Source organism: Portunus trituberculatus, chromosome 14 (assembly GCF_017591435.1).
Source record: "Portunus trituberculatus isolate SZX2019 chromosome 14, ASM1759143v1, whole genome shotgun sequence".
In the NCBI taxonomy this organism is placed as follows: Eukaryota; Metazoa; Arthropoda; class Malacostraca; order Decapoda; family Portunidae; genus Portunus; species Portunus trituberculatus.
In genome coordinates, this window is record NC_059268.1 from 6,187,841 (window position 1) to 6,215,374 (window position 27,534).

At 38.3% G+C, this 27,534-nt stretch overlaps 1 protein-coding gene across 2 annotated transcripts; it reads left to right on the forward strand.

The window, feature by feature from the left end:
• The first annotated feature begins 2,427 nt into the window (after positions 1-2,427).
• Positions 2,428-27,463, forward strand: LOC123503871 (PAX-interacting protein 1-like). 2 transcript variants are annotated; one of them, XM_045254012.1, is made up of 19 exons: positions 2,428-2,583; positions 5,085-5,269; positions 5,448-5,625; positions 6,752-7,622; positions 8,287-8,846; positions 9,141-9,311; positions 9,533-10,859; positions 11,092-11,331; positions 14,420-14,535; positions 15,352-15,536; positions 15,842-15,991; positions 16,171-16,352; positions 16,741-16,839; positions 17,985-18,241; positions 20,903-21,077; positions 21,656-21,756; positions 23,406-23,533; positions 24,126-24,205; positions 25,689-27,463. In XM_045254012.1, exons 1-19 carry the CDS (start codon positions 2,491-2,493, stop codon positions 25,775-25,777), a joined length of 5,187 nt encoding a protein of 1,728 aa, XP_045109947.1. In that variant the 5' UTR covers positions 2,428-2,490; the 3' UTR covers positions 25,778-27,463. The 2 variants fall into 2 exon arrangements, with proteins under 2 accessions (XP_045109947.1, XP_045109948.1); XM_045254013.1 differs by lacking the exons at positions 20,903-21,077; positions 21,656-21,756; positions 23,406-23,533; positions 24,126-24,205; positions 25,689-27,463 and adding an exon at positions 18,694-18,954.
• The last annotated feature ends 71 nt before the right edge of the window (positions 27,464-27,534 follow it).

Consider the following 27,534-nt stretch of genomic DNA (forward strand, 5'->3'; position numbering starts at 1 on the left):
CTATTTTGGTGCTTCATTCTCTGTGTCTGGAAACATGAGGTCGGTTGGTTTTAATGTTAGGCGCCGCAACAACTTAGGTCATATGGCGCCTCTACGATTTATTAATAAAACCATATAGTTTATAAAAAAAAAACTAATAAAACCAAATAGTTTATAAAAAACTAACTAAAAACAATTAAAAACAATTAAATTAAAAGTAACTAAAAATACAACAAAACGAAATAAAACATTAAAATGCATAAAACAAAATAAAATTTAAAAATTGGGGAGGAAGCCAGCCTCTCCCAAGTACCCAAAAACATCATGGCCTGGAGCCAGACATGCTGGTCCAAGGACTTGTGAGAGATAGTAGACATCGCTATCTCTACCTCGACACCGGTAGAGGTAGCGGTGTATCAAGTAGGGCACTCATTCAGCAGGTGCCGCAAGGTGAGCGGCACCAGGCAGTCATCACAGTATGATTGAGGGTCTCTTGTCAGGAGATATCTTTGTGTAATATATGTGTGACCGATACGTAGCCACTTTAATAAAATCTGTGTGCGACGGTTGCGGGTGTGCGTCTATGTCCAGTCATGGAAAACGGAACTGGTGATCTTTCCCATTTTCGAGGTGGCAACACCCGTTTGCCACCTCCTCTGCCAACCTGCAACGGTCGCCACACGAATACATTGGAAAACTTCTCCAAACGGTACAGGGGCAGGGGATGGAGCGCGACTTGACGCCTCTTTGGCAAAGCGGTCTGCCTGCTCATTCCAAGGAACACCAACATGAGCAGGGACTCAGCAGAACCCAACATAATATCCTCTGTTGTTAAGCAGATAAAGCCAATCCAAAGCTGATAAAACCAATGGTTTGGGGAAAATAATAGAGGAGGAGAGAGCAGCAAGAGTACTGCGAGAATCACTAAAAATTGTAAAAGACGAAAGCGGGAGGGTAAAAATTAACTGTAAAGCAAGGACTATGGCAGACAACTCTGCAGTAAAATCAGATGCCGCTGAAGGAAGGCTACCAGTCCGGTAAAAGGAGGGAAAAACCACACTAAACCCAACACCTGCATCTGACTTGGAACCATTAGTAAAAACAGGGATGTCATCAGAATGAGTAGAAACGTGTTCTAAAAACCGTGTGTGGGACAGAGCTGGTGGGAAATCCTTCTTGCCATCCATGGCAGGAGGGCATAATGACACAACAGGAAGCTGCCAATAACGAACTCGTGGGAGCCGGAAAGAGTAGACAGGAGTGGGGGCGATAGATAAGTCCGTCATGAGATTTGCGACTCGAAGGCCAAAAGGTTTAGGGATAGGTCGAGTGACATACGCCTGCGAACGCGAGTCCCGCAATATTCACCATCTGTTGTGTCTTCCTTTGTCATGGTTGGAATCAGACCATCATCTGCAAAACATAATAAATAAATAAATAAATACATACATACATAAATACATAAATTAAAAAATACACTTATTATGAGAAATCAACTTGATATCCCTATTCATCCTCCTCCAGCTTTTCCATTATCTCATTAAATCACTGATTTGAGCAGGTTTGTTGCAGTGTATAGTCATTCATTGCCTCTCGTTATTTCCACCTTCTTATCACCGATGTGCACTGTATAATCTGTATCTATCTATATCTATCTATTTATCTATCTATCTATCTATCTATCTATCTATCTATCTATCTATCTATTTATCTATCTATCTATCTATCTATCTATCTATCTATCTATCTATCTATATCTATATCTATATCTATCTATCTATCTGTCTATCTATCTATCTATCTATCTATCTATCTATCTATCTATCTATCTATCTATCTATATATATATATATATATATATATATATATATATATATATATATATATATATATATATATATATATATATATATATATATATATATATATATATATATATATATATATATATATATATATATATATATATATATATATATATATATATATATATATATATATATATATATATATATATATGGGTGCAGATCGGTGATAAGGAGGTGGAAATAACGAGAGGCAATGAATGACGATACACTGCAACAAACCTGCTCAAATCAGTGATTTATGAGATAATGGAAAAGCTGGAGGATGAATAGGGATATCAAGTTAAATTCTCATAATAAGTGTATTTTTCATTTATGTGTTTATGTATTTATTTATTTTATTTTTTTATTTATTTACTTATTTATTTATTTATTTATTTATTTATTATGTTTTGCAGATGATGGTCTGATTCCAACCATGACAAAGGAAGAAACAATAGATGGCGAATAGATAGCAGAAGAATGACAAGAAGCTGATCTAAATATCAATAAAGAAAAGATATTGATGTACTCTACAAGTAAAAGGAACATTTAAAAACTGGCGGGGATGGCGGCGCGGCTCAGCTTTGGCGCCACCTGGCGGTAGCGGAGGACGCGGGGCGCGGGGCGCGGGTGGAGAGGCAGCGATGTAAACAAGACACTGAGGATGGATATTAGTAGTGATATTGCAAAGCTTAAAGTGTCGGATGAGCTCTTCAAAGGTGTGAGGTTTCATGTCACAGGAAATGTATTCCAAGAGGTAAGTGTTCAGGTCAATCTAATTGTATTGATATGGCTCTGTATCATTAATATTGCCGAAATATAAACGGTATGGTGCCAGCCAGCGAGTTGTGTTTGGGTACTACGGGTATTATAGCTATAGGAGGCTCTTGTTACTTGTGCATGATCCTATGGCATCCCTTCCTTTGATTCCTGAGCGGCTTGAGTATTTCTGGCCTGCTTGGTGTGGTGGTGGCGCCGGAGTGAATATTGCCATGTCACAACACAACCCTCCCCTGCCCTTCCAGCCGGGTACTTAGGTTCAACATTAAAAATCACTAGTTCATTAATGATCTACATATATCCCATTGACTTCCTCCATTTCCATCTGGTATATGTGTTGGTTCAGTCCTTTGAAGGTGTTACAAGAGGTGGTACTTGCAACTTGTGGCAAGGTGTTCCATTCATTTATACTTTTATGACAAAGTGTTTTTCGTCTGTTAGCCTGTTTTGTATGGGGTGTTTAGAATGTCCTCTGATATTCATGCTGTTGATTTGAAAAAAAAATTGTTTTGATTTGTTTTCCAATGCTAGTAGAATTTTGGGCACTGTCCTGCCTCGATTCTCTTCTCCCCCTTTGCAGCTCCTCCTCCCAGCTGATTTGACGTCACATAAAATGAAAGATATATGGTATATAATCTTTTTTTTTTTTTTTTTTTTTTTTTTGCGTAGGGGTTCCTTGAGACATGTCATGTATTTTAAGGGTTACGCAAGGGTAAAAAGGTTGAGAAACGCTGCCTTATTCGGTACCATATTCTCTCTCTCTCTCTCTCTCTCTCTCTCTCTCTCTCTCTCTCTCTCTCTCTCTCTCTCTCTCTCTCTCTCTCTCTCTCTCTCTAACCAATAGCATGGCTTCATATATGTAGCGTCAGATCAGCTAGGTGGAGGAGCTGCAAAGTGGGAGCCGGAATTGAGGCGAGCGCATTTCTCAGGGACAGTGCCAAATTTTTAACACCTCAGTGTCAAGTCTTCTTTTTCACTTGTGTTCTAATTGTGCTTAGCCCAGCGTCTTGAGGCATTCCTCATAAGGTAAATATTTTACTGATTGTACAAAATATTTTGCCCCCTTTTGTACTTTTCAATTTTGCATTAATGTTTCCGATAAGCCCTTGTCAGTGACTTGTGACACATGTTGTGGTAATGAACTTCCGAACTGGATGTTGTGACACGGAGTTGCAAATTTGCTGCACCATGAATTTTGAAGTCACAAAGTCGAAAGTCGCAAACTTTTTTAATAAATCGGACCAAGGAAAGGTGCACCACCAATTTTTTGTGACTTACTGCATCTTTTAACAGGAACAAAAAATTTTTTTGTTTTTCTTCTTAAGAAATGGCTATGGCTGGAAAAGATTGGCCAGGAGGACATGGTGGAGAAGGAAGATGACTTGTTTTAGGCTGTTTTAACTAAAATCAACAAATATGTGTTTATATATATATATATATATATATATATATATATATATATATATATATATATATATATATATATATATATATATATATATATATATATATATATATAGATAGATAGATAGATAGATAGATAGATAGATAGATAGATAGATATTACAAAGCATTGTTTAGTATGTTTACAGGTATACGTCAGGTCTCCATCAAGGATATCATATCAGGTTTTCATATTCCACTATGTGTTTGAACTGTGGTAACCTGTTTCTGATACTGTCACAGTTCGTCTCAAGCCTGCTCAGTGTCTTGTTTGTCTTTACGCAACGCTCCCTAATTGTGGCATAGTGGATAAGGTGGTGAGCGTGGGATCAGGCAGACATCCACACATAGGTTCGAATCCCACCACATACAGCCTTAAACAGTTTGCCATTTGTCAAATGATTTAAAGTTACCTACATGTCACCATGATACCCAGATTCTAGGTGGTTACACCTAAGATGAGCTTCGGGGGTGATATGGGCCCTAATATGGGTACCACTAAATGTAAAATTGCCTGCACCACTAATGGGCAAAAGCTGAACAGCGCTTCCCATACACTCTTTAAGTGTGTCTGCAGGCACTATAGGCCTTGATGTAAAAAAAAAAAACTGTGATTGCTTTTGCTTAGTAATTTACTGGCATAATTTCCTTTTAGTAAGTAAATGAGATCATTCTCCTTTGGTAATTTATATAACACCATCAGATGTTTTGTAATTTTTTGACAGGTCTGATTTTCATAAGATCTGTTGGTTTCATGGTACTAATAATGGATACTAAAAAAGTATAGTACACTGTGAAAGTTAATGAACTTTATAATTGTTTTATTATGTTAATTGTTATAGTTGCTTGTAGCTACCGTACTGCTGTTTTGTTTGTTTTTTATACTCAATATTTTGTTACCATATTTTAATTTGTGTGTATACACTTTTTACAAAAGACCAGAAATGGTTTAAAACTAAACCACACTACAAGAATGTATCAACACAATATGCATTGTGTGTTGTTATTACTTATCTCTTAAACATTCTTCTGTAGGTATTGAAACTTTTGACGGATGGAGGAGCCAAGCAGGATGCCCACATCACGGACTATATGACCCACCTTATCACAGGAGAAGATCCAAATGAAAATGATATTGGAGAAGTAAAGGATATCTATGAAAAACCAGTGGTGAATGAGAGATGGGTTATTCTCTCAGTTAAATGTGGAAAACAGCTGCCGTATCCTTTTAGATATTTTTGTTAATCTGAATCTTCTCCGCATAATTGTGGTGTGATGTGATGCATTAAATTGCCTGTGTAATCTTTAATATTTTCTTCCAGACTACATTTTCTGTTCATTACATCATCCCCCTTAAAGATTAGAACATGTCTTAATTTCCTTAATTAAACTATACAGCTGGAATGGTTTCTCCCCTGACACAACACAGATTTTCTCAGGAGTTACAGCATGTGTGTCTCAACTTCCATATGCAGACACCCTGTCTGTGTGGGGCATGATAACATACCATGGAGGACAGTTTTCACTTCAACTGAATAAGTCCTGTACACATCTTATTGTGGGTAAACCTGATGGGGTGAGTATTCACAAAGCCATCAGAAAAAGAGAGTTTGTTTCTTAGCTCTGATCCTCATGAATAATGAAGATATGTATATAGCATGATAGTGGCAGAATGGTTAAAACCAACTAAAGTTACTTTATGCCTTGGTAATCATCTTGGCCTTATCACTCCAAGTGTCAGGTTTGCATTTCAAGGAGTGACTTATCAGTTTTGATATATGGCAAAATTCTTCCATGATATTCTAAAGCAGAAAGCAGAGCATTATAACCTTATTTGATTCCTCCCAAACACTATTATGTAATTTTTATTTTATTCACATCTATCATGAACAATGATAGCTGTTGGCTAGTACAAATCATCTTATCAGTTAGTGTTGCCATGAACTGGTTTTGGTTGTATCAACTCTTGAGAAAATTTGGAAGCAAATGTAAGTTATTTATATAAACTTGATCATTTAATCACATCAACCTCCATCCAAGTAAAACCAGGTCTGCCTCAGAGTAATAATAATAAGCAACAGTGGTCACCTCGCTATTTCATGTTGTGGATATTCCCAGACAGACCAAATCACGAGACACCCTTCAGCCTCATATGGTAGCCACAGCAAATCCTCCGCAAACACACTGACACTAGTATACCAAAGCAGGACACCAAAGCTCACAAATATCCCAAAAGCAGTGAGTCATCACAAGTGGATACAGCTTTGACAGCCACTCAGTACCACAATGACCATCAGACTGCCTTATGTGCTGCTCATCTTGCCTCCTTATGTTTTCATTCTTGCCAACACCCAAATATGTCTGCCCACTTGTGCTCATAATTAACCCAAAATTATTTCTTTACAACACAATTTATCATTGACATTTTTAAAAATCCAGTTCAAGGTAAGGCCAACTGGTAAAATTATTGGAATTTTTTTCTTTTTTTATATAAAACTTTGGAGAAGTGGTTTTACCACCAGTCAACTGTTCTTTTGAAGAAGTTCAGGAGATAGTGGGGGTGGCTTCTAATCAGCTTAGCCTGTGTCAACTATTGTAGTTATGCTCTGCCCTTTTAGTTTTAATAATTCCAATATTTTTTAAGAACATTAGTAGTTATTGCATGCAAAAGTTATTGCATTGCATGTATTTACTTTCAACAGGCAAAATACAAATGTGCACTAGAGAATGAGGAGGACATCACTATTGTGACTCCAGATTGGGTGCCAGATTGTATTGAAGAAGGAAGCAGAATTGATGAAACTGAGTATCATCCCCGTCTTTTAAAACTGCCAAAGTCACTTGCCAGCCAAGTACCACAACCACAGTCGAGACCAGTCAGAGAACAAAAGAAGAGACAGACAAGGAAGGAAGAGCAGAAAAGAGAAGAGGAGAATCAGAAGATTGAGGAAGCAAAGGCAAAGGAAGCCCTGAGAAAAAAGGAAGCTGAGAAGAAGTCATTATTTGATGCTATTGAATTTAGTGATGAGGAAGAAGACAGTAAGAAAGGCATCTCCCTGCTTGACCAGCTGAAGAGCTCTCAAACATGGAGGCAGCCAAGCACTAAACCCACTATGACCACTCGGATGTCTGCTGCTGCTGCTACTGCCACCACTGCTGTTTCTCAAGATAAGCCCAAAACTCCGCTAACAGCTCCCATCTCAGCTAAAGTTGTGACATCACCACTACCTCCATCATCTTTACCCCCAGTTACACCTCAGCCAACTACTACCTCCAAAGAGTCAGTCCAAACATCAAGTGAAGGGTTAGCAGCTCAAAATTCAGGTCAGATTACCGGTCATCTGAACAGCCAGCCATCTACATCTGGCTCATCTCAGTCCCCTCCAATCAACAAGACCTTGACTGACTTAACACAGCATCCTCAGACCACAAGTTCAGCCATTGGTCCAAAGATTGTAGAGGCATCTGCCACCATGCCTGTCACAACTCCTGCCCAACTTGTCAATCAACATCCTGTAGCAAATATGCCAGTTTCTACACAACCGGATGTCCCTCCAGTAATGATGCCTCAAGGTTAGAGAATTTCTATTAATTCTGTTTTTAGGCTTGATACAATAAGGAAGAAATGGAGTATTATATTGACAGATAATGGTTCATCTTGGTAGAATCTGTCTACCAAATAATACTTGAGACAGGAAGAAATAGTTATGTTTTTTTTCTTTTAGTAGTTCACGTTATCATTGAATTCCATAGGACAGTGGTTCTCTACCTGGTAGCCATGGCAAGAATTTAACGGGGCCATTCCAGATTGTTGCAAATCAGACATTTCTAATTGACTTTTTTAATTCTGAATTTTAAAAATTGCATAATTCTGTCCTGGCAAAAGAAAATTTTCTTCTTTTTATGGATTAATTTGGTTAAAAAACTTAGTACACAATATTGTTACGTATGCATGTGCAAGTGTGAATATATGTGTGCAAAATTGTGATTGATTGTGCGATGTTTTGGTGGGATTTAAGAGATAAATAAAGGGGAGCCATGTGATTATTAAGAATTCATGAAAGGGGATTGGAGACAGGAATGTTGAGAACCACTGCCATAGGACAAGAATCAAAACAGATCGATGAAAAAGAGTAAAATTACTGTTCTTGAAATCCAATGTTGGAATTGAATAATCATATTGAAATTTTTGAAATGCAATATCTTGTTCTTATTCGTATATTTTTGTTGTTTGTAGGTGTTGCCTTGAGACCTGTAGGACCTGCCCCACCACATCTTGTTCCTCCAAACACTGTTCGTCCCAATCTACAGGGTGCATCTCGAGCACCCCATCCAAATCCTGTGAGAGCACCTTTAAATCCATCTCGGACAACAACTCCCACTCCCAACCGCAGCACTCCCCCGAACACATCGCGTGCCACCCCTCCCATCTCCAGAGCCACTCCCCCTATCACCACCCAGGCAGCCTCTGTTGTGGCTTCCCGGGGAGCACCTGGAACACCCACTACACCTTCCAGGGCAACTCCTCCAGCAAATCCCCGTGCAACTCCACCAATTTCTGCTCGAACCACCCCACCTACCACATGTCGAGCCACCCCTCCCAACAGGATAACTCCTCCAGTTGCTACTCGCCCTGGACTCCCAGGAGTAGTTGGACCAGGACCACGAGTGCCCACCATGCCCCTCACAATGACCGGCCCTACTGTGCGTTCCCCAGGAGCAGTGTCACAGGTGGCACCAGGAGCAGTGCCCTCACCCAGCATGCCCAGCACTATGCCAAACCAACAAGTTCACTCAGTAAGATATTTGGATATTTGGTCATTGTTGTAAGGATTCTAGTAAGATTTCTATATTTTAGGCAAATGGTCTTAAGAGAGAGAGATGTAGCCAAAATACTGCCTCGTCTTCCTCTCAGTATTAATTTACACATCCATACACACATTTAAAACATCTTCCATAAGTACAGTTGGAAATAGTCAAGTGGTCAGTTAGTAACTTCATGAAGAATGCATGGTATATAAGCTCATCAAATTTTGTTAATCTTTTGTAATGTTTCTGTTTCATCATAATTTATACTGTATATTTCACCAGGTTGCCATACCAGGTGCAGTTGTGCGCCTTCCTCAAGGAGTAACGCCACAGCAGTTGCAGATGATGACTCCAAATGATCGTCAAACATTCCTTCAAAAGCTTCACCAAAAGCAGCAACAGGAACAACAAGCAAGAGGAAAACCTAGATTAGGAAAGCCTCCTGGTCCTCAGGTGAGGAATTGTGATTGTTGGTAGCCATATAATGTGTTAAATTAGAAGTCTGAGTAGCCTTTTTAAATTGCTGATTGAGAAGAGAATACTTTGACTTGAAACCCCACAGTTTATCAAAAAGGAGTGACATTGATGTTCTCAGGAAAAGTAATTTAATGATGTTGATGTAAGCAAAAATTATCACATTTAACAAAATATAAATATTACATTTTGTTTTTCAGTACAAACAAGGTATTCGCTATGCACCTGCTGGCCCCAACATGCACACTCCAGGAACCCCACCTGCACCTGGCACTGCAGTTTCCACATGGCCAAGTGGAACTCCAGCTACTCCTGGCCTAAGACCCACCATGACTTCTGTAGCCCCAGGCACTGTTGGTGTTAACTATCCAGCCAATCAGATGCGGGCACAGGGTCCCGGTGCACCTCCTGTTGGAACACCCAGCACTCCAGGTGAAGGGGTTCGACCTGGTTGGCCTGGTCAAGGTCAGCCTCAGTACCAGGGACAGCATCCTCCTGGCACACGGCTGGTTGTAGGGCAGCCAGGGTGGCAGGCACAACAGCAGCAGCAGCAGCAACCACAACAGCAACCTCCCCAACAAGGAGGGATGAGGCCTCAAGCTCCACCTGCTCCTAATCAGCAGCAAAGTCCTCATGGTTTACTTCCTCAGCACATGCAGCAGCTTCAGTTACAAATACAGCAGTTATGTCAGCACTTCCCACACCTGACTCACCAAGATGCTTCTCAGCTCATACAAAGGATTCCTGCCCATTTCAGGCACATTCAACAGTTAGACAATGCCCAACGAAGTGAATACCTAACACGGCTGGATTCCAAAGAAAGGCAAGTGGTAACATACTTTATATTGAGAAAGCAGCAGCAACAGTTAATTCAGCGGCAACAAATTCTTCAGCAGCAACAGCAGCAGCAACAACAACAGCAGCAGCAGCAACAACAGCAACAGCAACAGCAGCAGCAACAACAGCAGAAAGTAGGCACTCCCCAACAGTCCCCTCATGCTTGGCAGCAACAGCCACAACCTGGACAACCACCTGGTCAGCAGCCAGCTGTGCAGGGGCCACAGTATCTTCCCATGCCTTCCCATGGAAGACCAATATCAGGTCGACCGATCCCACAAGGTTACCCTGGATGTCAGCCTGCAGGGGTGGTGTCTCCTGGCCAAGGTTCACCTCATATGGTGGCCAGTGGTCAACTAACACCACAGCAACAGCTCACACCACATGTATCGCCCCTTGCTTCTCCACATGGCCATTCCCCCATCCAGCGTCCTGATGGTCCTATGATGACTCATACTGTTCCCATTCAGGGTTCTCCTGTGCCTCCAAATTTGGTCAATCAACAAAATTTAGTGAATCCAAAGACAAAAACAGCATTAGCCATACACCTCACCAATCGACTGGCAGGTGGGGTTCACCAAGGAGCTGTTCCACCTCAGGCCCCTCAAACTCCCCAGGCCTCTCAGACTCCTATGGAAGTTCCTGCACATGTTGTGCAGAAGCCTGGCATGCCACAAGAAGCTGTTCAAGGTAACAACATTGATATATTCACTTGTCTTCATCACTATCAATCATCATGATCATTTTGGCCTTGTCTGTCTGTGTGCTAAGTTAATGTAACCAACATAATATATTTCTCTGAATGGTCATTTATGATTTTATGGCTACTTTTCTTTATAATATTTTCTTTTAGGCTACTCCTTGCTTAAGTATAATTTCTGCTCATCTTTCTGGCACAGTATTCATCCTTTAATTCTTCTAGTGCCTGGTGGCGAGGCAGTGTTGGTGTACCAACGTAGAGCTCTTGGGAACATCACTGGCACTGTCACCAACAACTTGGTGCGGCCATCTGTACCAGGCACACCTGCTGGTGTGGTGCCTGGCCATGGTTACCCTCGTCCACCACCACCTTCACATCCTGCTGCTCCTCCTCCCGTTATGGCTCCTGCTGCACCACACTATCCTCGGCCTCACCTCGTTGGACACGACACCAGCTTCATGTGTAAGTTGTCTTATGAGAATGTTTCTTGTCGAATGTTTTGTAATGTTCCCAATTATCTGAAATAATTACACTACTTTTTATTGTAGCAATTCTTTACACAAATTCATGAAGTGCATAAAAGAGCATATTAATAACTCTTGCCCCAGTATACTAATGTGTAGAAACCGCTTTTACCACTTGTATTGAGGAGAACTGCCGTTGCTATCACCTGTATCAATGTGAAGAGCGCCGCTACCCACCACTGTGCTAATGTGTAGAGAAGAGACCTGTTGTTACCACTTGTACTGATGAGAAGTAGAATATTTGTCACTGCTGGAGTTGATATTGGTAGCTGTGGCTTGGAGTGAGAGGCTGGAGACTTTTGTAGTCTTTTGAGGGTGTTACAAGTCATGGGGGGGGTTGATAAACACTCTCTGATGCTTAGCCTTATATTTGATGATTATAACACTTGATATATAGCATGGCTTTGACAATAGTATCTTGATTTGAGGTGATGAGGTAAATGTGCAATTAATATTTAGTGAAAGTAAGGTGCCAACATGAGCCTTGAGAGTTGAGTGAGAGACTGGCACAAATGAGTGAGTAAGCCAAGATTGATCCAGGAATTAGAGAGAGAGAGAGAGAGAGAGAGAGATATGCATGGACAGTATTTTTGTGGCTTAGTGGATCAGAGAACAGAGGAAGGAAGATCACCAATGGGGAAGCTGGAATAGATTCAGGCCAGTGAGAAGAAAGGAAGAAAAAAAAAACAAGCAGGTGACGAGATAGACATATTTGGCCCAATGAGAAAAGATCAGACAGAGAGGAAGATGTGTGACCTGTAGGAATTCTCTGAGGAAGCTGAGATCCCCAGAGAGAAGAGGAGGAGAGCGGCGAGTTGTTTTAAGTTACATGTGTGAGAGGAAAGAGCAAGCAGAGAGAGCACAAGCGTTCATGTTGTAGACCAGTTTTAAGAGGGCGTGAAATTTTGAATACTATTACTGTATCTAACAATGATTCTGTCTTCAGACTGAACCAAATAGTCAAGTAACTTTATTGCAAAACTTTTTTTTTTTTTTTTTTTTTTTTTTTTTCTTCTTCTTCTTCTTCTTCTTCTTCTTCTTCTTCTTCTTCTTCTTCTTCTTCTTCCCTGGATGTGCACTCATTTGTGTATTTACCTAGTTGTATTTACCTAGTTGTAGTTTTACAGGGCCTGGGCTTTATGCTCGTGTGGCCCCATCTCCATATCTACACTTATCCAATCTTACTTTAAAAGTGTGCACACTCGTCGCAGACACTACTTCTTCATCTAAACTGTTCCACGTCTCAATACATCTCTGCGGGAAACTATATTTTTTAATATCTCTCAGACATCTTCCTTTCTCAGCTTTTTACTATGCGATCTTGTGCTTGGATGTCATATTCTTCTCTCAGGATCAGTTTCTCATTATCCACTTGGTCCATTCCGTTGATCAATTTATAAACTTGTATCAGGTCTCCTCTCTCCTTCTTTGTTCCAGGGTTGGTAGATCCATAGCCTTTAGTCTCTCCTCATATGTCATCCCTTCAAATTCTGGAACCATTCTTGTAGCCATTTTTGTAGCCTCCAATTTCCTTATGTGTTTCTTTTTATGAGGGGTCCACACTACTCCTGCATATTCCAATCTGGGTCTTATTATAGTACTTATCAATTTCTTCATCATTTCTTTGTCCATGTAGTGAAATGCTACTCCAATATTCCTTAGCAAATTATATGTTTCTCTAAAAATTCTATCAATATGGCTTACTGGTTGATTGTTTTCTTCCATCGTCACTCCTAAGTCCTTTTCCTTTTGACTTTCTCCAGTTCTACTCCATCTCCCATCTTATAGATTCCCACAGGTCGTCTTTCACTCTTTCCCATTTCCATGACATGGCTTTTGTTCACATTGAATTCCATTTCCCACTTCTTACTCCATTCCCAGATCTTATTTAGGTCTTCTTGCAGTATTTCACAATCCTCCTTTTGCTTTATAACTCTGCACAGTTTCGTATCATCCATAAACAAATTTATGTAGCTGTTCACTCCTTCTGGCATGTCGTTAATATAAATGAGGAAAAGTATTGGTGCCAATACTGACCCCTGTGGCACTCCGCTTTCTACTGCTCTCCACTTGGACTTCATATCTTTAACTACCATCCTTATTTCTCTCCCCCTCAAATAATTTTCTATCCATCTCAATGTGCTTCCTTTTAAACCACCCTTCTCCTCTAACTTCCACAGTAATCTTGCATGTGGCACTTTGTCAAATGCCTTTTTTTAAATCCAAATAAATGCAGTCAACCCATCCCTCTCTCTCTTGTACTCTATCAACTATTCTTGAATAGAAACTCAATAAATTAGTTACACTCTCTCTCTCTCTCTCTCTCGTGTGTGTGTGTGTGTGTACATGTGCGTGTGTACATGTGCATATGTACATATGCGTGTAGCAACAGTCTCTCTCTCTCTCTCTCTCTCTCTCTCTCTCTCTCTCTCTCTCTCTCTCTCTCTCTCTCTCTCTCTCTCTCTCTCTCTCTCTCTCTCTCTCTCTCTCTCTCTCTCTCTCTCTCTCTCTCTCTCTCTCTCTCTCTCTCTCTCTCTCTCAATGCATGTGTGTGTAGCAAGGTCTAGCTTATTAATAACTTTATGTGTGTGTGCGTGCATGCGTGTGTAGGTGCATGCGTGTGTGTGTGCGTACATGCATGTGTGATAAAGATTTTTTTTATGTTTTCACAGCAAATTTTGTTCATTAGCATTTAATTTTATTACCCATATTATTTATTTTTTTAGAGCCATCCATGTCAGAAAACATACCTCTGCTAGGGCAGACTAGAATTAAACAGGATGTGGAGCGTGCTAAGCAAAACACACATATACATTTAATTGATGGGAGTGTGTGGTGATGTGTGGTAACCAGGATGCGTGTATACATACCATGAATTGAGGGGGTTAATCTCAAGTCAATGGAATTTGTAGTGCTCCTCTTAGTAAGTCTTAATGTCAAGGTGATATTCTTTATGTGTCGCAAAATATGTTATCAGTGCATTTAAATTTTTCACCATCTTCTAATTGGTGTTATTGAAATTGCAGTGCCTCGTGAGTTGTGTCTGGTGGGGTGTGTGTTCTACATTGCTGACTATCATGGTGAAGTGAACACAAAAACACTCCATAACTGGAAGAGACTTATCCACCAACATGGAGGAGAAGTAAGTTTCCTCTTCACATCACTTTAGAAGTAGATAGATATTATGATTTCCAAGCTGAAATTTGTGGTTAAATCATGATTTAATGGATTCTGTTGATTTTGTTCTCTGAAATGGGCATATATCAGGTACATGTTGACACAAGATATTTAAAAGCGCACAGGGATGAGTAAATGATAGACAAGAAACACCATTGGCATTTTAACTAATAAATGAGTTAGAAGATAATTTAATTTATGTGAATGCTATATAATGAATGGGAGAAGGGCTCTGACCATCACTATTTGCAAGGTGGAAGTGACCTATGGATGTGTAAATAAAGAAAATAGAAGGAGGAAGGCATGGAAAAGTAATGATGAAGCTTATTGAATTTCTTAGACAGAACAATAGGAAGAAAAGAGTCAATGAAGTTTGTAATCATAGCAGTAAAAGTTTTGTAGTGCATAGTAAAGGTAAAGCATGTAATGTTTAGAGTATGTGATATAATGAAGTTAGGGAAAGTAAAGGGACTACATAAATGCTGCACTCTCTCTCTCTCTCTCTCTCTCTCTCTCTCTCTCTCTCTCTCTCTCTCTCTCTCTCTCTCTCTCTCTCTCTCTCTCTCTCTCTCTCTCTCTCTCTCTCTCTCTCTCTCTCTCTCTCTCTCTCTCTCTCTCTCTCTCTCTCTCTCTCTCTCTCTCTCTGCAGTTATCTGTATTTTTAGCTTTTCTCATCATGTTTTTGTTTACTCTTTTATTTTAGCAATGTGTCTGTGTCCGTGCCTTCATATTGAGGAGTACTTTGATCCTTATGTGTGGGTATTGCTTCTCCCCTTTGTAGGTGGTGTCTATCTATGACTCAGCGAGAGTCACACATTTGTTATGCAAGCACCAGAAATCACCAGTCTTTATGCAAGCTGTGAGGGAAAACAAGCGCTGCATAACAGTATTTTGGCTCAATGATGTACTCCTGAGAGGAAAAATGGCACCTCCTTGGCAGGCCATTCACCTTCCTACACCCTTTGCGTAAGTACTCATGTATGTTTGCAGATATGTTGAGTTCTCTGGTCTAGTGGAGTAGCATTTTTTGTGTTATGGTTTTTCATGCTTTTTTTCTTTTTTCTCTGCAGATATTTTGTATTTCACTTGTAGCTCACGGCTGAAGATTTCTCTGTCACCCCAAGTTATACTGAGATGAATGAAATATTAAATGTATATTTTTTTGTCAAGCATATGTACTTGCATAATAAACATGTTAAATGGGCTGTAAGGCAGTCAGCAGTGGCATTACATTATTCTCTCATGAGCATAAAATGTTTTTTCTTCTACAGAAATGATAGCAAACCATGTAAAGGCCTTCTTGTTAGTGTAAGTGGATTTGAGAATGAAGAAAGAGCTATCATTAAGGTGATGTTGCAACTGGTTGGAGCAGACTACACTGGGTACTTCTCCAAACATCACAATCTTTTGGTGTGCAAGAAGTAAGTTTGAACCTAGTGTCTGTCATTCACTGCATCTGTTTCTCCATCCTGTCATGCTAATTATAATATCAGATGATTATAGAGAAAAGTTGTAACAAATTTGAAGTAAAAATCTTATCAGTTATTTCTCTTGTTTTATAACTTGAAAGTTGGATAATAATTGCCTATTTTTGCCACAGATTGGAAGGAGCCAAAGTAAGTAAGGCTCGAGAATGGAAGCGACCGGTAGTGAATGGTGTGTGGTTGAGTGAGGTGCTGCTGGGGCAGAACACTCCTCCACTGGTGTATCATGGGACACGCTACCAGCACTACCTAGACGACCCTCTCAGGATTGATGCTTCTTTAGCGTCACATCTTTTCAGTAAGAACATTAAGCGTTTGGCATATATTCTTTTTTAATATAAGGAATTATTATTCTGTATCTTTATGTATTGCAATTAAAGATAGTAATTTGGAAACATTTATTTTCTCAGAGTGCATTGCAATAGTAGCTTCTTCAAATTCACAAATAAAAAGAAATTGTAGTAGTGATTGCAGATTAGTATAACTAGTACTCAATTTTCTATCATCAAAGAATTGCATACCTTTGTTTCTTATCCGTAAAAGTCAGAACTATTTATTTGTCATTCATATTGAAAGATCTAAGCTTGTAGCCTGTATGCATTTATTGGTTTCATGTAATTACATCTTCATGCATAACTTTAAAAAGTTATAGATCACAATTAATACTGTATTACTTCTTTCTTCAGATGCATGGAAATATCCAATCAGTGTCTCCAAAGAATCTGTGGAAAAGGCAAAAGCAATAAGAGAAGTAGCATTGAAAAAGAGAAAAGCTGAAATTGAGGGTAAGCTTCATTATAATTTGTACACAAAGCTTGATTTGATACAAATTTAATTCAACTAATTATCTATGAGTGTTTCATTCTGTTTTTGTGCATGAATGGTATTTGCTCTCGCAGAATATTTAATGAAAATTAGTATAGATATTTTCCAACCTGAGTGTTTTGCTTCTCATAGTAAGTTTGCTAGACAAACTTTGGAAGAAAACTCACCCACTTGTTGTCTTTTTGATGGAAGGAAGAGAAAGCAAGAAAGTAGAGTGTTCCTGAGAATCTTTTGATGGGAATGAAAGGATAGATCAGGGATCGGCAAACTTTTAGGTGCAAGGGCCACATTAGAAAAAAATCACCTTTTTATAGGGCTGCATTATATATTAATCCACAATTATTGATACTTAAAACAGACTAAATGAAAGGTTTCCAAAGAAAAGGCTGCTCTCCCATGTGTACATACACCTGCAGGGGAAAAACAAAATGTTAACAATATTATTTGACATTGCTTGGTATCTTTCTCTTCGAAATTTACTAACATTTGGAGGGCCACATGAATTCCTTATGGCAGGCTGCATGTGGCCCGCTGGCTGTTGTTTGCCCACACTTGGGGTAGATAAATAAAAATAAATAAGTAAATTGTTGTGCTGCATGAAATGGAGAAACATGTAAACTGAAAAACAGCTTTTAAAGAGGTTCCTAGATCTTCAAGAGATGGTTTTTCTACATCAATTACAATTAATTGATTGGTTCAGGTGTAGGAAAGTAGGTGGATCTGTTGTGTTGCATCAATAGTAAACTAAATTCTGATGTTTGTCCTGCTGCCAGAAAAAGATTATATAGGTTGTTAAATTGATCCTTGCATGGTTGATCCAATGGAAATCAGTTTTCTCCATTAGAGATCTAGCATCTAAGACTTGAGGCAATGGTTTTGAATTATATATATGTAATATATATGTAGATGCCTATCTGTGCTTTCTGTCTAAAGGAGAACTGTCTACGTGATACATCAATAGAATTTTATAGATTATTTTTGCATTTTGCTCTCTTTCATTTTCAAATATTTCTTACATGTCTACATTTTTAGGGACTTAAAAGGCCATGCAGCTTGGATCATCACCGTTGCATGTATAGATCAATGATTTATTATTTACTTTCAGGTGACCAGGAAAATAAGCGTTCTCGCTTGGAGCCTCCACCAGTTCCTCATCTGAGTGCTACACCAGCACCAGTGCCCCACCAACTAGCAGCTCCAGGACAGCTTCCCACTACTGCAAATGGCCTTCCTCAGGCTCCCATCTTACCCAGTGGGGGAGTGCGGGGTAATCTCACTATTATCAACAAGGAGCTACCACCTGAACAGCTCAGGCCTCGCATACTGCTCTCTTGTGTTAAGAACAAGGAGGTCCTTGAAAGGGTAGGTACAAAATATGTTCGATGAAATTGCATTCATTATTTTATTATTTTGTTTTGCCCTCTATTTGAGAGTTATAAATAGTTTTTATCAAAGTAGATAAGTGTATTGACTTCATTAAGTAAAATAAGGGCATTTACTTGAAGTGTCAGAAGTGTGAATATTTGTAATAATTGATGGGTTGAAGTGTAAGTTTTGACACTTAATGAAGAGTTTTCAGAGCTCATGGTAGTCTCCAGGTGGCAGCAACAGACATATCCCCTTCTCGAACCAGGAACAATATCAAATGCATCTATTGTGTCATTGTATAAAGATGCAATGAGTTTATGTAATATATTTTCTGCATAATTCCTTTTAAGTAGTAACACCCATAAAATCTATTTCTATTCATGAAAAAATTTATATAAGTTAATTTTGTAGTGAATTGACATTTAGATTTATTTGGTCATCTCCAGATTGCCAAAAGAGTACAGCCTTGACGCAATGTTCCTGGAACCAACCGCAAGGTGGCACTACACGAGGAAAGCTTTGATGGAACACAACAGAATAGTTTAGTACAGATTTGCCTGGTAATGATGCAGGACGTCTAATTATCTATGATGCAGTCACTCTGTCGAGGTTGTACCGCATGGAATACCTTGGAATGGCCTCAAAATTGAAGGAAACCATGAGAAATATACGGACCAGCATTGATTTCGGCAAAAAAGTGGCATTTACTCGAAAAGGCATAAGAGCCGTGATGTCACAAGTGATCTTGATCTTGATCTTGATGTTACAGGCCAAAACATAGGGATATTTGAGTTATTTTTGACGTATTTGTACATCATAAATAATGTTTGATGATGAATGGGTGAAGTATTAGTGACATGGACATCTAAAATAGTGAAAGAAATGTTATACAATGTATATGCGAATACTGCGATGATAAATGTGGATATGGCACGTAGCCCCCGTGTTTATCGCCGTTTGTGCTAACGGTTTGAGTCTGGTGTGACGTAGCGAGGTATCAGAGACTTTTCAGAGTACGATACAACAAGAGGTGGTGAGTTGCTGGGGACGAGGGAGTGTATGAGTGTCAGGAAGGGAGACCTGTTTGGCGGGGTGGCACGGAAACGGATCACCTAATAGTATCGCAGCCACACCTGCGCCGCTCATGCATCTAGATTCTAGAGCAAGGCTGGAAACCGGATCGGGGAAACTCCACTACACTATACCAGGGGAGAGAGTGGAAAAAAAAACTTGGTGTTTATTTTTTCTTATGTGGCGCTTTTGAGTTTTATTTTATTGTTGTTATTATTATTATTATTATTATTATTATTATTATTATTATTATTATTATTATTATTATTATTATTATTATTATTATTATTATGTAAAAGATTGGAATGCAAAGCATTCCAATCTTTTACATTGGTAAAACTGTTGCTTCTTTCTGGACAACACATGTACTCGTACATGCATCAGGTCTGGAATACTCTTTCAAAACTTGCTGTTGTGAATGGCAACTAAGCCTTTGTCCGCCAACAAACAATACCATCCAAAAAGTACAGCCTAATTTCATACTGCAAAAAATTTCCCTCTGCAGTTATTCAGTACTGTCATTATTGAGGAAAAGCAGTTAGCCATCCCTTATATTACTCAAGTATCAGGTTCATAACTCACTATGAGTCACGACCCCTACACATGTACTACATGTACGTCCCTTTATTTAGACGCAAAGCATGGCATCAATCCCTAGTTCCGAAAAACTCTGGATCAGAAGTATATTAATCCAGATGACAATAAACATGATGACAACATGGCTGTGCCACTTAGAAGTCCAAATCACATAGATCAATTTCCTGTATATGGAAACATAAATTTTTATTGAATATTGACAGTTGACTTTCATAGCGAAAGCAATACTGTGACAATATATCTCAGTGGCCTACCTTGGTTGAACACATTGTTGCACAACAAAATAATTCCTGCTCCAGTTGTCTGTCCAGGTCACTATATCATGAACAATGGGTTATGGTTAATTGACACTACAACAGCTGCATTCCTCTCCCATTATGTCAAGGCAGCCATGGAAGATGTTTGTTTTAGTGCTTAATTACTTTGCCACTTTGCTTGCTTTGTGAAACAGATGGTAAAATTCAAAAGAAAACTATATCCATATATCACTGAGTATGTCATACTATATAGTATAGTCAGATTTCATATCTTTTTAATTGTCCAATCAATAGATTTTAGATTTGTATTATGCCATATTTAAGATGATAGTATTACCAGATAATAAAAAAAATATTTCTGTTTTGACTAACTTCTCTCAAAATTATCTGTACAGGATATTTAAAAGTCAATGCAGAATTTCATAATAATTAATGCTCTTTGCATCTTTATGTTCCTAGAATGTGCTACAACAATATTTTAGCTCATGTCATGAGGTAACATGCATCAGTGATAACATTAGGTGAACTACTTATGAAAATTCCCCATTATTTCTTTCAGCATTATTCTGGTTCCTTTTTCTTTCTAAATGATTTTGAAACTTGATTAATAATGTATTGTTGACCAGCATTGTCATAAAAGTAATCTGTTGGAAGAGCACCAACCTGTTATTTGCATTCCTTTGCTTCTATGTAGTATCTTTCCTAAGGTCATTCTACTTTCAACTTGCAGAAAGTTTTAGAGTTGGGAGGCTACTTGGCACGGTCCAGTGTTGAGGCAACACACTTTGTGATGGGCACCACTACAGCACATCGCACCATCAAGTTCATGTGTGCTGTATCATCATGCAACTTTATTTTATCTTTGCAGTGGATTATTGAGTCTCATGCTGAAGCTAAATTTCTTGGTATGTGTGATGAGAAGCTTTCTGGTCTAAGAGGTGCCCTTATAGTTTAAATAGCAAAACACTGGAGTAGAGGGCAGTGGTTACTTGTTATTGTTATTAATACAGTAAGGGTCATGGAAGTATAATTGAGTTGTAGGAAAGGAGATGCACATGTTGGACTATTGCTGACAAGCTTTGAACAAAATTGAGAAAGTCTGAAACTATTGTTGCATCAATTGTCCTGTATAGTTGTGAAGTAAAGATTTTAAGGCAAAGTCAAGAAAAATAATTTATATGCTGGACATGTATTTTCTAAAATTCTAATTCTAATTGAATATTCAGGATATCCAGGTATCTTACTGTAATTTGATCTGTTTAAGATTTTACCACTTTTGCATGTTAATTTTTACTCTGCTCATATAGTGTGTAATTCATGTGTTCTCCAGCACTTAATTACTGAAACCTTTATTTTTTGTTTTGACAAATTAATTTTTTTAAGATTATTGTATTTTAAATGGATAGAGAAAAGTTGTAAATATAGAATAAGGTATAAGATACAGACATTAATCAGAAAGTAAAATTCCATTTTCCTTTTCCAGAGGAGGAGAAGTATTTCTTATCTATGCCTGAATTTGAAAAGCTTTTCCAATTTAGCTTGAGGGACACTCTGGCGAAGCCCAATCGAAGACAGTTTTTCAATGTGAGTACCCAGTGTGTGTGTGTGTGTGTGTGCTTTTTTGTTTCACATCTCCACCCATCTTGATTGACTTTGGGCATCACTAAGTGTGAATGAAAGTAGGCTGCTGTGACATGCAATGCTTGTGTTGAGAGATGTGTTTGTAAGAAAAATATGGAGAACTATTGCTCCACTGCGGATGAAGTGATGGCGACAGTGTTGCCACAGATGATGACAAAGCTGATGCATTGCGTCAGCCAGGGAGTAAGGATAATGCAGGTCCCAGTATGGCAATTGTTTCCACTGCAAGGGGCTTCAAAGTGGTATTGCTGGGCATAGTGCATGCTTCTGCTGTTCAGCAGTGTAGGGTGGGTGTGGGCAGGGGTTGCAAGCTAAGTGATACTGGTTTTTCTAAGTTAATACAGGCAACCCCGCTTAACGAAGGGGTTACGTTCCTAAAAAACACTTCGTTAAGCGAAACTTCGTTAAGCGAACCGATTACAACAAGTTTAACCCCTGATTTGAACTTCCAGTGAGAGTAAGCAAAGCGAGAGTGCATCATAGTACAGTAAAAGGTTTACTGAAAGTAAAAATTATGAAGTTAAACATTTAGGTAGTTTAATTTAAGTCATTATAATGTACACTAATGTATGTATGTACGTAACTTTATAATGTTGATGATCTTAACTTTATGGAGGGAGGGAGAGTGAAACGGGAAATACACTAACCGGCAACCTATGGAATGTAAACAAAGTGCGCATCATTGTACCGCATACAAAACTTATGTACCACATTTCCACAAGGCTTTCCATTTTATCCATTGTAGAGTCACGAGTTCAGGTAGTTCTTTTAGCTTTCAAGGAAGATGCAGTCTCACCAGCCTTCTTAATAGAGTCTGCTGACTTGAAAATAGTAGACAGTAGATGGAGTCAAGATGGTGGCAAGCAATGTTATTAGTTTTCTGGCCTCTCTCTTGTCTGTGAATAATACCCAGCTTCACTTCGAGAGTAAGACACTTCCTGGTCATCTTAGGAATGTTAGGCCACATTGCAGGGCGTTTTGGTGGTAAGTTGAACTAGGGAAGATGAGCTGCTGGTGACGCTGTTATGTTTTGACTTGGGAGTGAGTGGTGCACGTGATCTTGATCTTGATCTTGATCTTGATGCTACAGGTGACGCAGAATTTCTTCTGAGTCAGGCCTTTGTATCAGTAGCGCCTGTGTTGTCCACGAGAGGCTTGATCTTGATCTTTATTCTACAGGTGTCTCAGGATTTCTCCTGAGGCAGGCCTAGTATCAGCAGCTCCTGGTGTATTCAAAAGCCTGTCAGCTTGCATGATACGGTGGGGCTTTCAAATTTTGAAAAAAATTACCTAGATAAAACTTCGTTAAAGCGAGTTTGGTGTTCGTTAAACGAGCAGATGGTAGTAAAACGAAACCTTCGTTGTAGCGAAATTTTGTTGTGTGAACCTTTGTTAAACGGGGGTTACCTGTATGTATTTTAGGCTTGAAGTATATATCTTTGAATTAGCAATCATGTGGGTCTGAAGAGATGGATCACATGGGAAAAAAACTAGTCACCATTCTTATAAATTGCAATTTGAACTATATTTAGAAATATCCTTTTGATAACGATGTTTTTTTCTTTTTTTTATTTTACTTCATATTTTTTCAGGGAAAGATATTCTTCCTCACTCCATCGATTGTGCCTGGACGAACATGGATGAGAGAAATTATTGAATGTGCTGGAGGAACTGTGGAAAATAAATTACGAACACTTAATGATGTAAAGGAGAAGAACAGGTGAGTTGTGCATTCATATCTTTCATTTCACTGTTTATAGAATTTGCTGATGGTAAGAATGTCTCTTCTGCCCCATTATAACAATATCTGCTTGTCTGATATATAGGAATTAAAAGACCAAAGATCTTGTTGTGGTTAGCCTCTGCTAGAGAGTTCCAAGGAAGTTTCATCAAAATGGATAATGTATTGATTCATTGTGTGTGCCTTAGTCATTCAATTTTCTAAATTCTCTTTTGCTCTATATGCACCCATGTAGTGAAATGGTTTGAACAATCACATAAGCTGTTCTCAAAGACCAGAGATGACTAATCAGATTATTATTTATGACTCTCTCTCTCTCTCTCTCTCTCTCTCTCTCTCTCTCTCTCTCTCTCTCTCTCTCTCTCTCTCTCTCTCTCTCTCTCTCTCTCTCTCTCTCTCTCTCAATTTCAATTATTATTCAAATATTATTCACTTAATTATTTCAAAGCTATAACTTTTATTTTAGTTTTGAATTCTACAGAGTATCTCATTATCACTGGTTGAGTCTGTAAGACACCCTGCCTGCCTATCTCTATGTATCCCTTGTAATTTTGTCTTTCTGGATCACCAGGAATGATGCTATGAAATATATAGTCATTACTATCCAGCCTGATGCGCACCTGGTGCGGGAGCTTGTTCGGGAAAAAATGCGTAAGTATTATTACACACACACACACACACACACACACACACACACACACACACACACACACACACACACACACACACACACACACACACGACCCTTGGGGTCCGATATCAACCACTTTAGTGAAGGGAAACTTCATTCCTTAATCTGAATTAGTTCCTGAAAGCTTTGAAATCCAAAATATTCTGAAACTGTGACTACTTTCACCATAAATATCAAAGTAAAATGGATTAATCCTTTCCCAGCAACCCGTGTACCTTATTTTAGTGAGATTCAGGTGATGGAAGGAAGGCTCAAGTACCTTTTTTTGGGCCACCTCTCTATCATGTATAACATGAGAACAGGTTGTGTTAAATCAAGGTTTCGAAGTGGAGAGAAAGAGTGAGGAAGGTAAACCTCCATGTGAGATACTGTCATCTCTGTAATGTGCTCAGCACATAGAGATGGGTCTCTAACTGGCAGAGACAGAATGCTAGAAGCATCTCTGCTTTTGGGAATTGGAGGATAGCAAAGTTAAAGGTTAGTTCACTAGGATGGTTAGTGAAAGGAGAGAAAAACCAAAACTGGTGGTGAACATTGAAGTCTCAAAGAATTAAAATCTCCACAAATGGAAAGAGTCAAAATGTGCTCCACTTTTGAAGTTAAATAGTCAAAGAATTTCTTATAGTTAGAGGGCTTAGGTGCGAAGTAGACACCACAGGTAAATTTAGTTTGAGAGTGACTAAAGTTGTAGCCAGATGGTGGATAGCTTGGAAGATTCAAGAGTGTGGGCACAGGAGAAAGTCAAGTCCAGGTGCACATAGATGCAACATCCATCTTTGGAATGAAAATGAGGATAAAGAAAGTAGGAGGGAGCAGAAAATGGTTTAATGTCAGTTACATCAGATACCTGTGTTTTTTGTGAGAAAAAGAGGAGTGAATGTGTTCTACAAAATGAAAATTATAACACCACAAATGTTTCAAATTTATGGAAACAAAATTGAGTGAGTGTCAAGACATTTAGGGTTGATATCAGAAGAGCAGTCTAACCTGGGGGCATTTATGGCCCTTCCCTAAATCAGACTCCAAGCCTAGTGTAGGAGTCACCATTTTAAATTTTGATATTAAGAAAGATGTGATATTAGATGCATGAAGTTTTGTTTTGAGGAGAGTTGTCTTTACAGGGCAGGCTTTAACTACCCTATTGAATTGTGGGACACAGGGAAATGTTCAGTGAGATTAGAGCTTGCCTTAATGCTAGGATCAAGGCACCCCATGCACTAGTTTATTAGATCAGAACTAGTGCTATTAAACCTTGCTGGCAGTAAATTATTGTTTTGGCAGGTATCAGGTATCTGCTGCCTCCTTTGTTAGTCTGTTACATTGAAGGATTGAGGTGTTTAGGCCCTTTAACTACTGACATTTCAAGATCCTTTTATCATAGGAATAAGGAAAAAGAATATAGTCAGTACATGTTATTTATATATTTTATTTTTGCCTTTTCAGCTGTGTTTGTTGCTGAGTTTGTGTTGGCCTCCATCATGACACAAAACATGGATTTCCAAAGCTTTTCATTCTCAGAGGATGAAGAGTAATGGTTTAGCTTAGTTTTATGAAGTTGTAATATAGAAAAGAGTTGTTTAAATATCTCTCTCTCTCTCTCTCTCTCTCTCTCTCTCTCTCTCTCTCTCTCTCTCTCTCTCTCTCTCTCTCTCTCTCTCTCTCTCTCTCTCTCTCTCTCTCTCTCTCTCTCTCTCTCTCTTCACATTTCTGTTTGTGTACATAAATGAGACCTTGACACGGAAGTAGGCAAGACAGGACAGAGTGCCTCATCTCATTGTATTAATTCATGTGTAAATAAAAAAGATATTTGCTTTCATTATTTACAGAAGTGGATGAATATATTTTGTGTGAATGAGGAGTAGAGGAGGAAGTACTTTCAGTGCTTTTATGTTCTCGTAGAATGTGAAGGAGAGCATTGTCTATAGCTACACTTCACAAAGAGTGACATTCACTGAGACTTTTCATAATGCAAGTAAGGGACTGTTTGTATTATATTTCATTTAATTTATTTATTGAAATCTGTCTTTATTGTTATGATTTTTACATCTTTTATTACTTTGAGTTTCTTAGTCTGAATTTTAATGAAGTGTTTAATTTATTGTAAGAAAATCATGCATTCTTTTATGTGAGGATTGCTTATTGCCATTTATTGCTCGAGGTGAATTGGTAAATTGCCGTAGGGCTAGAAATTATCAGTATTTCATGAATTTGTCATTCGTGATATTTCTTGTTATTATATTGCTTGAGATCAGTTCCTGCAAAACTTAATCAATTTTACAATATTTCATGAATTTGTCATTCAAGATGTTTGTTAGAGTTCTATTACATTGCTTGAGATCAGTTCCTGCAAAAACTTAATCAATTTTACAATATTTCATGAATTTGTCATTCAAGATATTTGTTAGAGTTCTATTACATTGCTTGAGATCAGTTCCTGCAAAACTTAATCAATTTTAGAAAATGTCACAAAGTACATAAAAAGATTGTGTATATATATTTGTGACACTAAATAATTTTAGTAAAATATTTTCTGAGACTGTTATGGAATGTTAAGTAAATTCCTTGACCCATTAAATCCCAAGGATCTTTTCATTTAGTATTATTTTGGTAGTTTTCATAAAGTCACATTCATGTGGTTAAAGGAAAATGCAGTGTAGCGAGAGGCCTTGGCATTTATCTTTCTTTAATAAGCTTGACGTAAGCTGTCTCAAAAGAGGACACTGGGACAGTATCATATCAACTGTGAAAATAAGGAGAAAAGTATTACTATATGATTTTATATTTCTTACACATGTATATGGAATCATGAAAATATGCTGTTATTCTTTTTGAAAACAACCTTTTTACAGTTACAATGGAAACAAAATAAAAAATAAATTGTTATACCATGTGTATATCAAGAATAAAATTAGATACAAAGTAAAAATACTTGTGCAGATTGCTGCAATGCATCTAAGGTAATTAATTATCTTGTTATATAAGAACACTACAGCCTTCCTTGATAATATGTCAGCTTTTCTTTACCCATGATAATGTATCAGTTATCAGCTATTATTGTAACATGATCTAAAAAGTATCTTTTCTTTTCCAGATTAATATCTCTCTTACCTAAGTCAACATTAAATTTGGTCAGATTGTATTATCATTATTTTTTTTTTTATTATTAATATTTTTATTTTACAGTAGAAACTGGAAAAATAAAGAAGTATTTACCTACATTCATTGTTTATGTCAAGGATTTTCACTTGTGAGATAAGCAAAACAATTCTATACAGTATTGAGTGGTAAG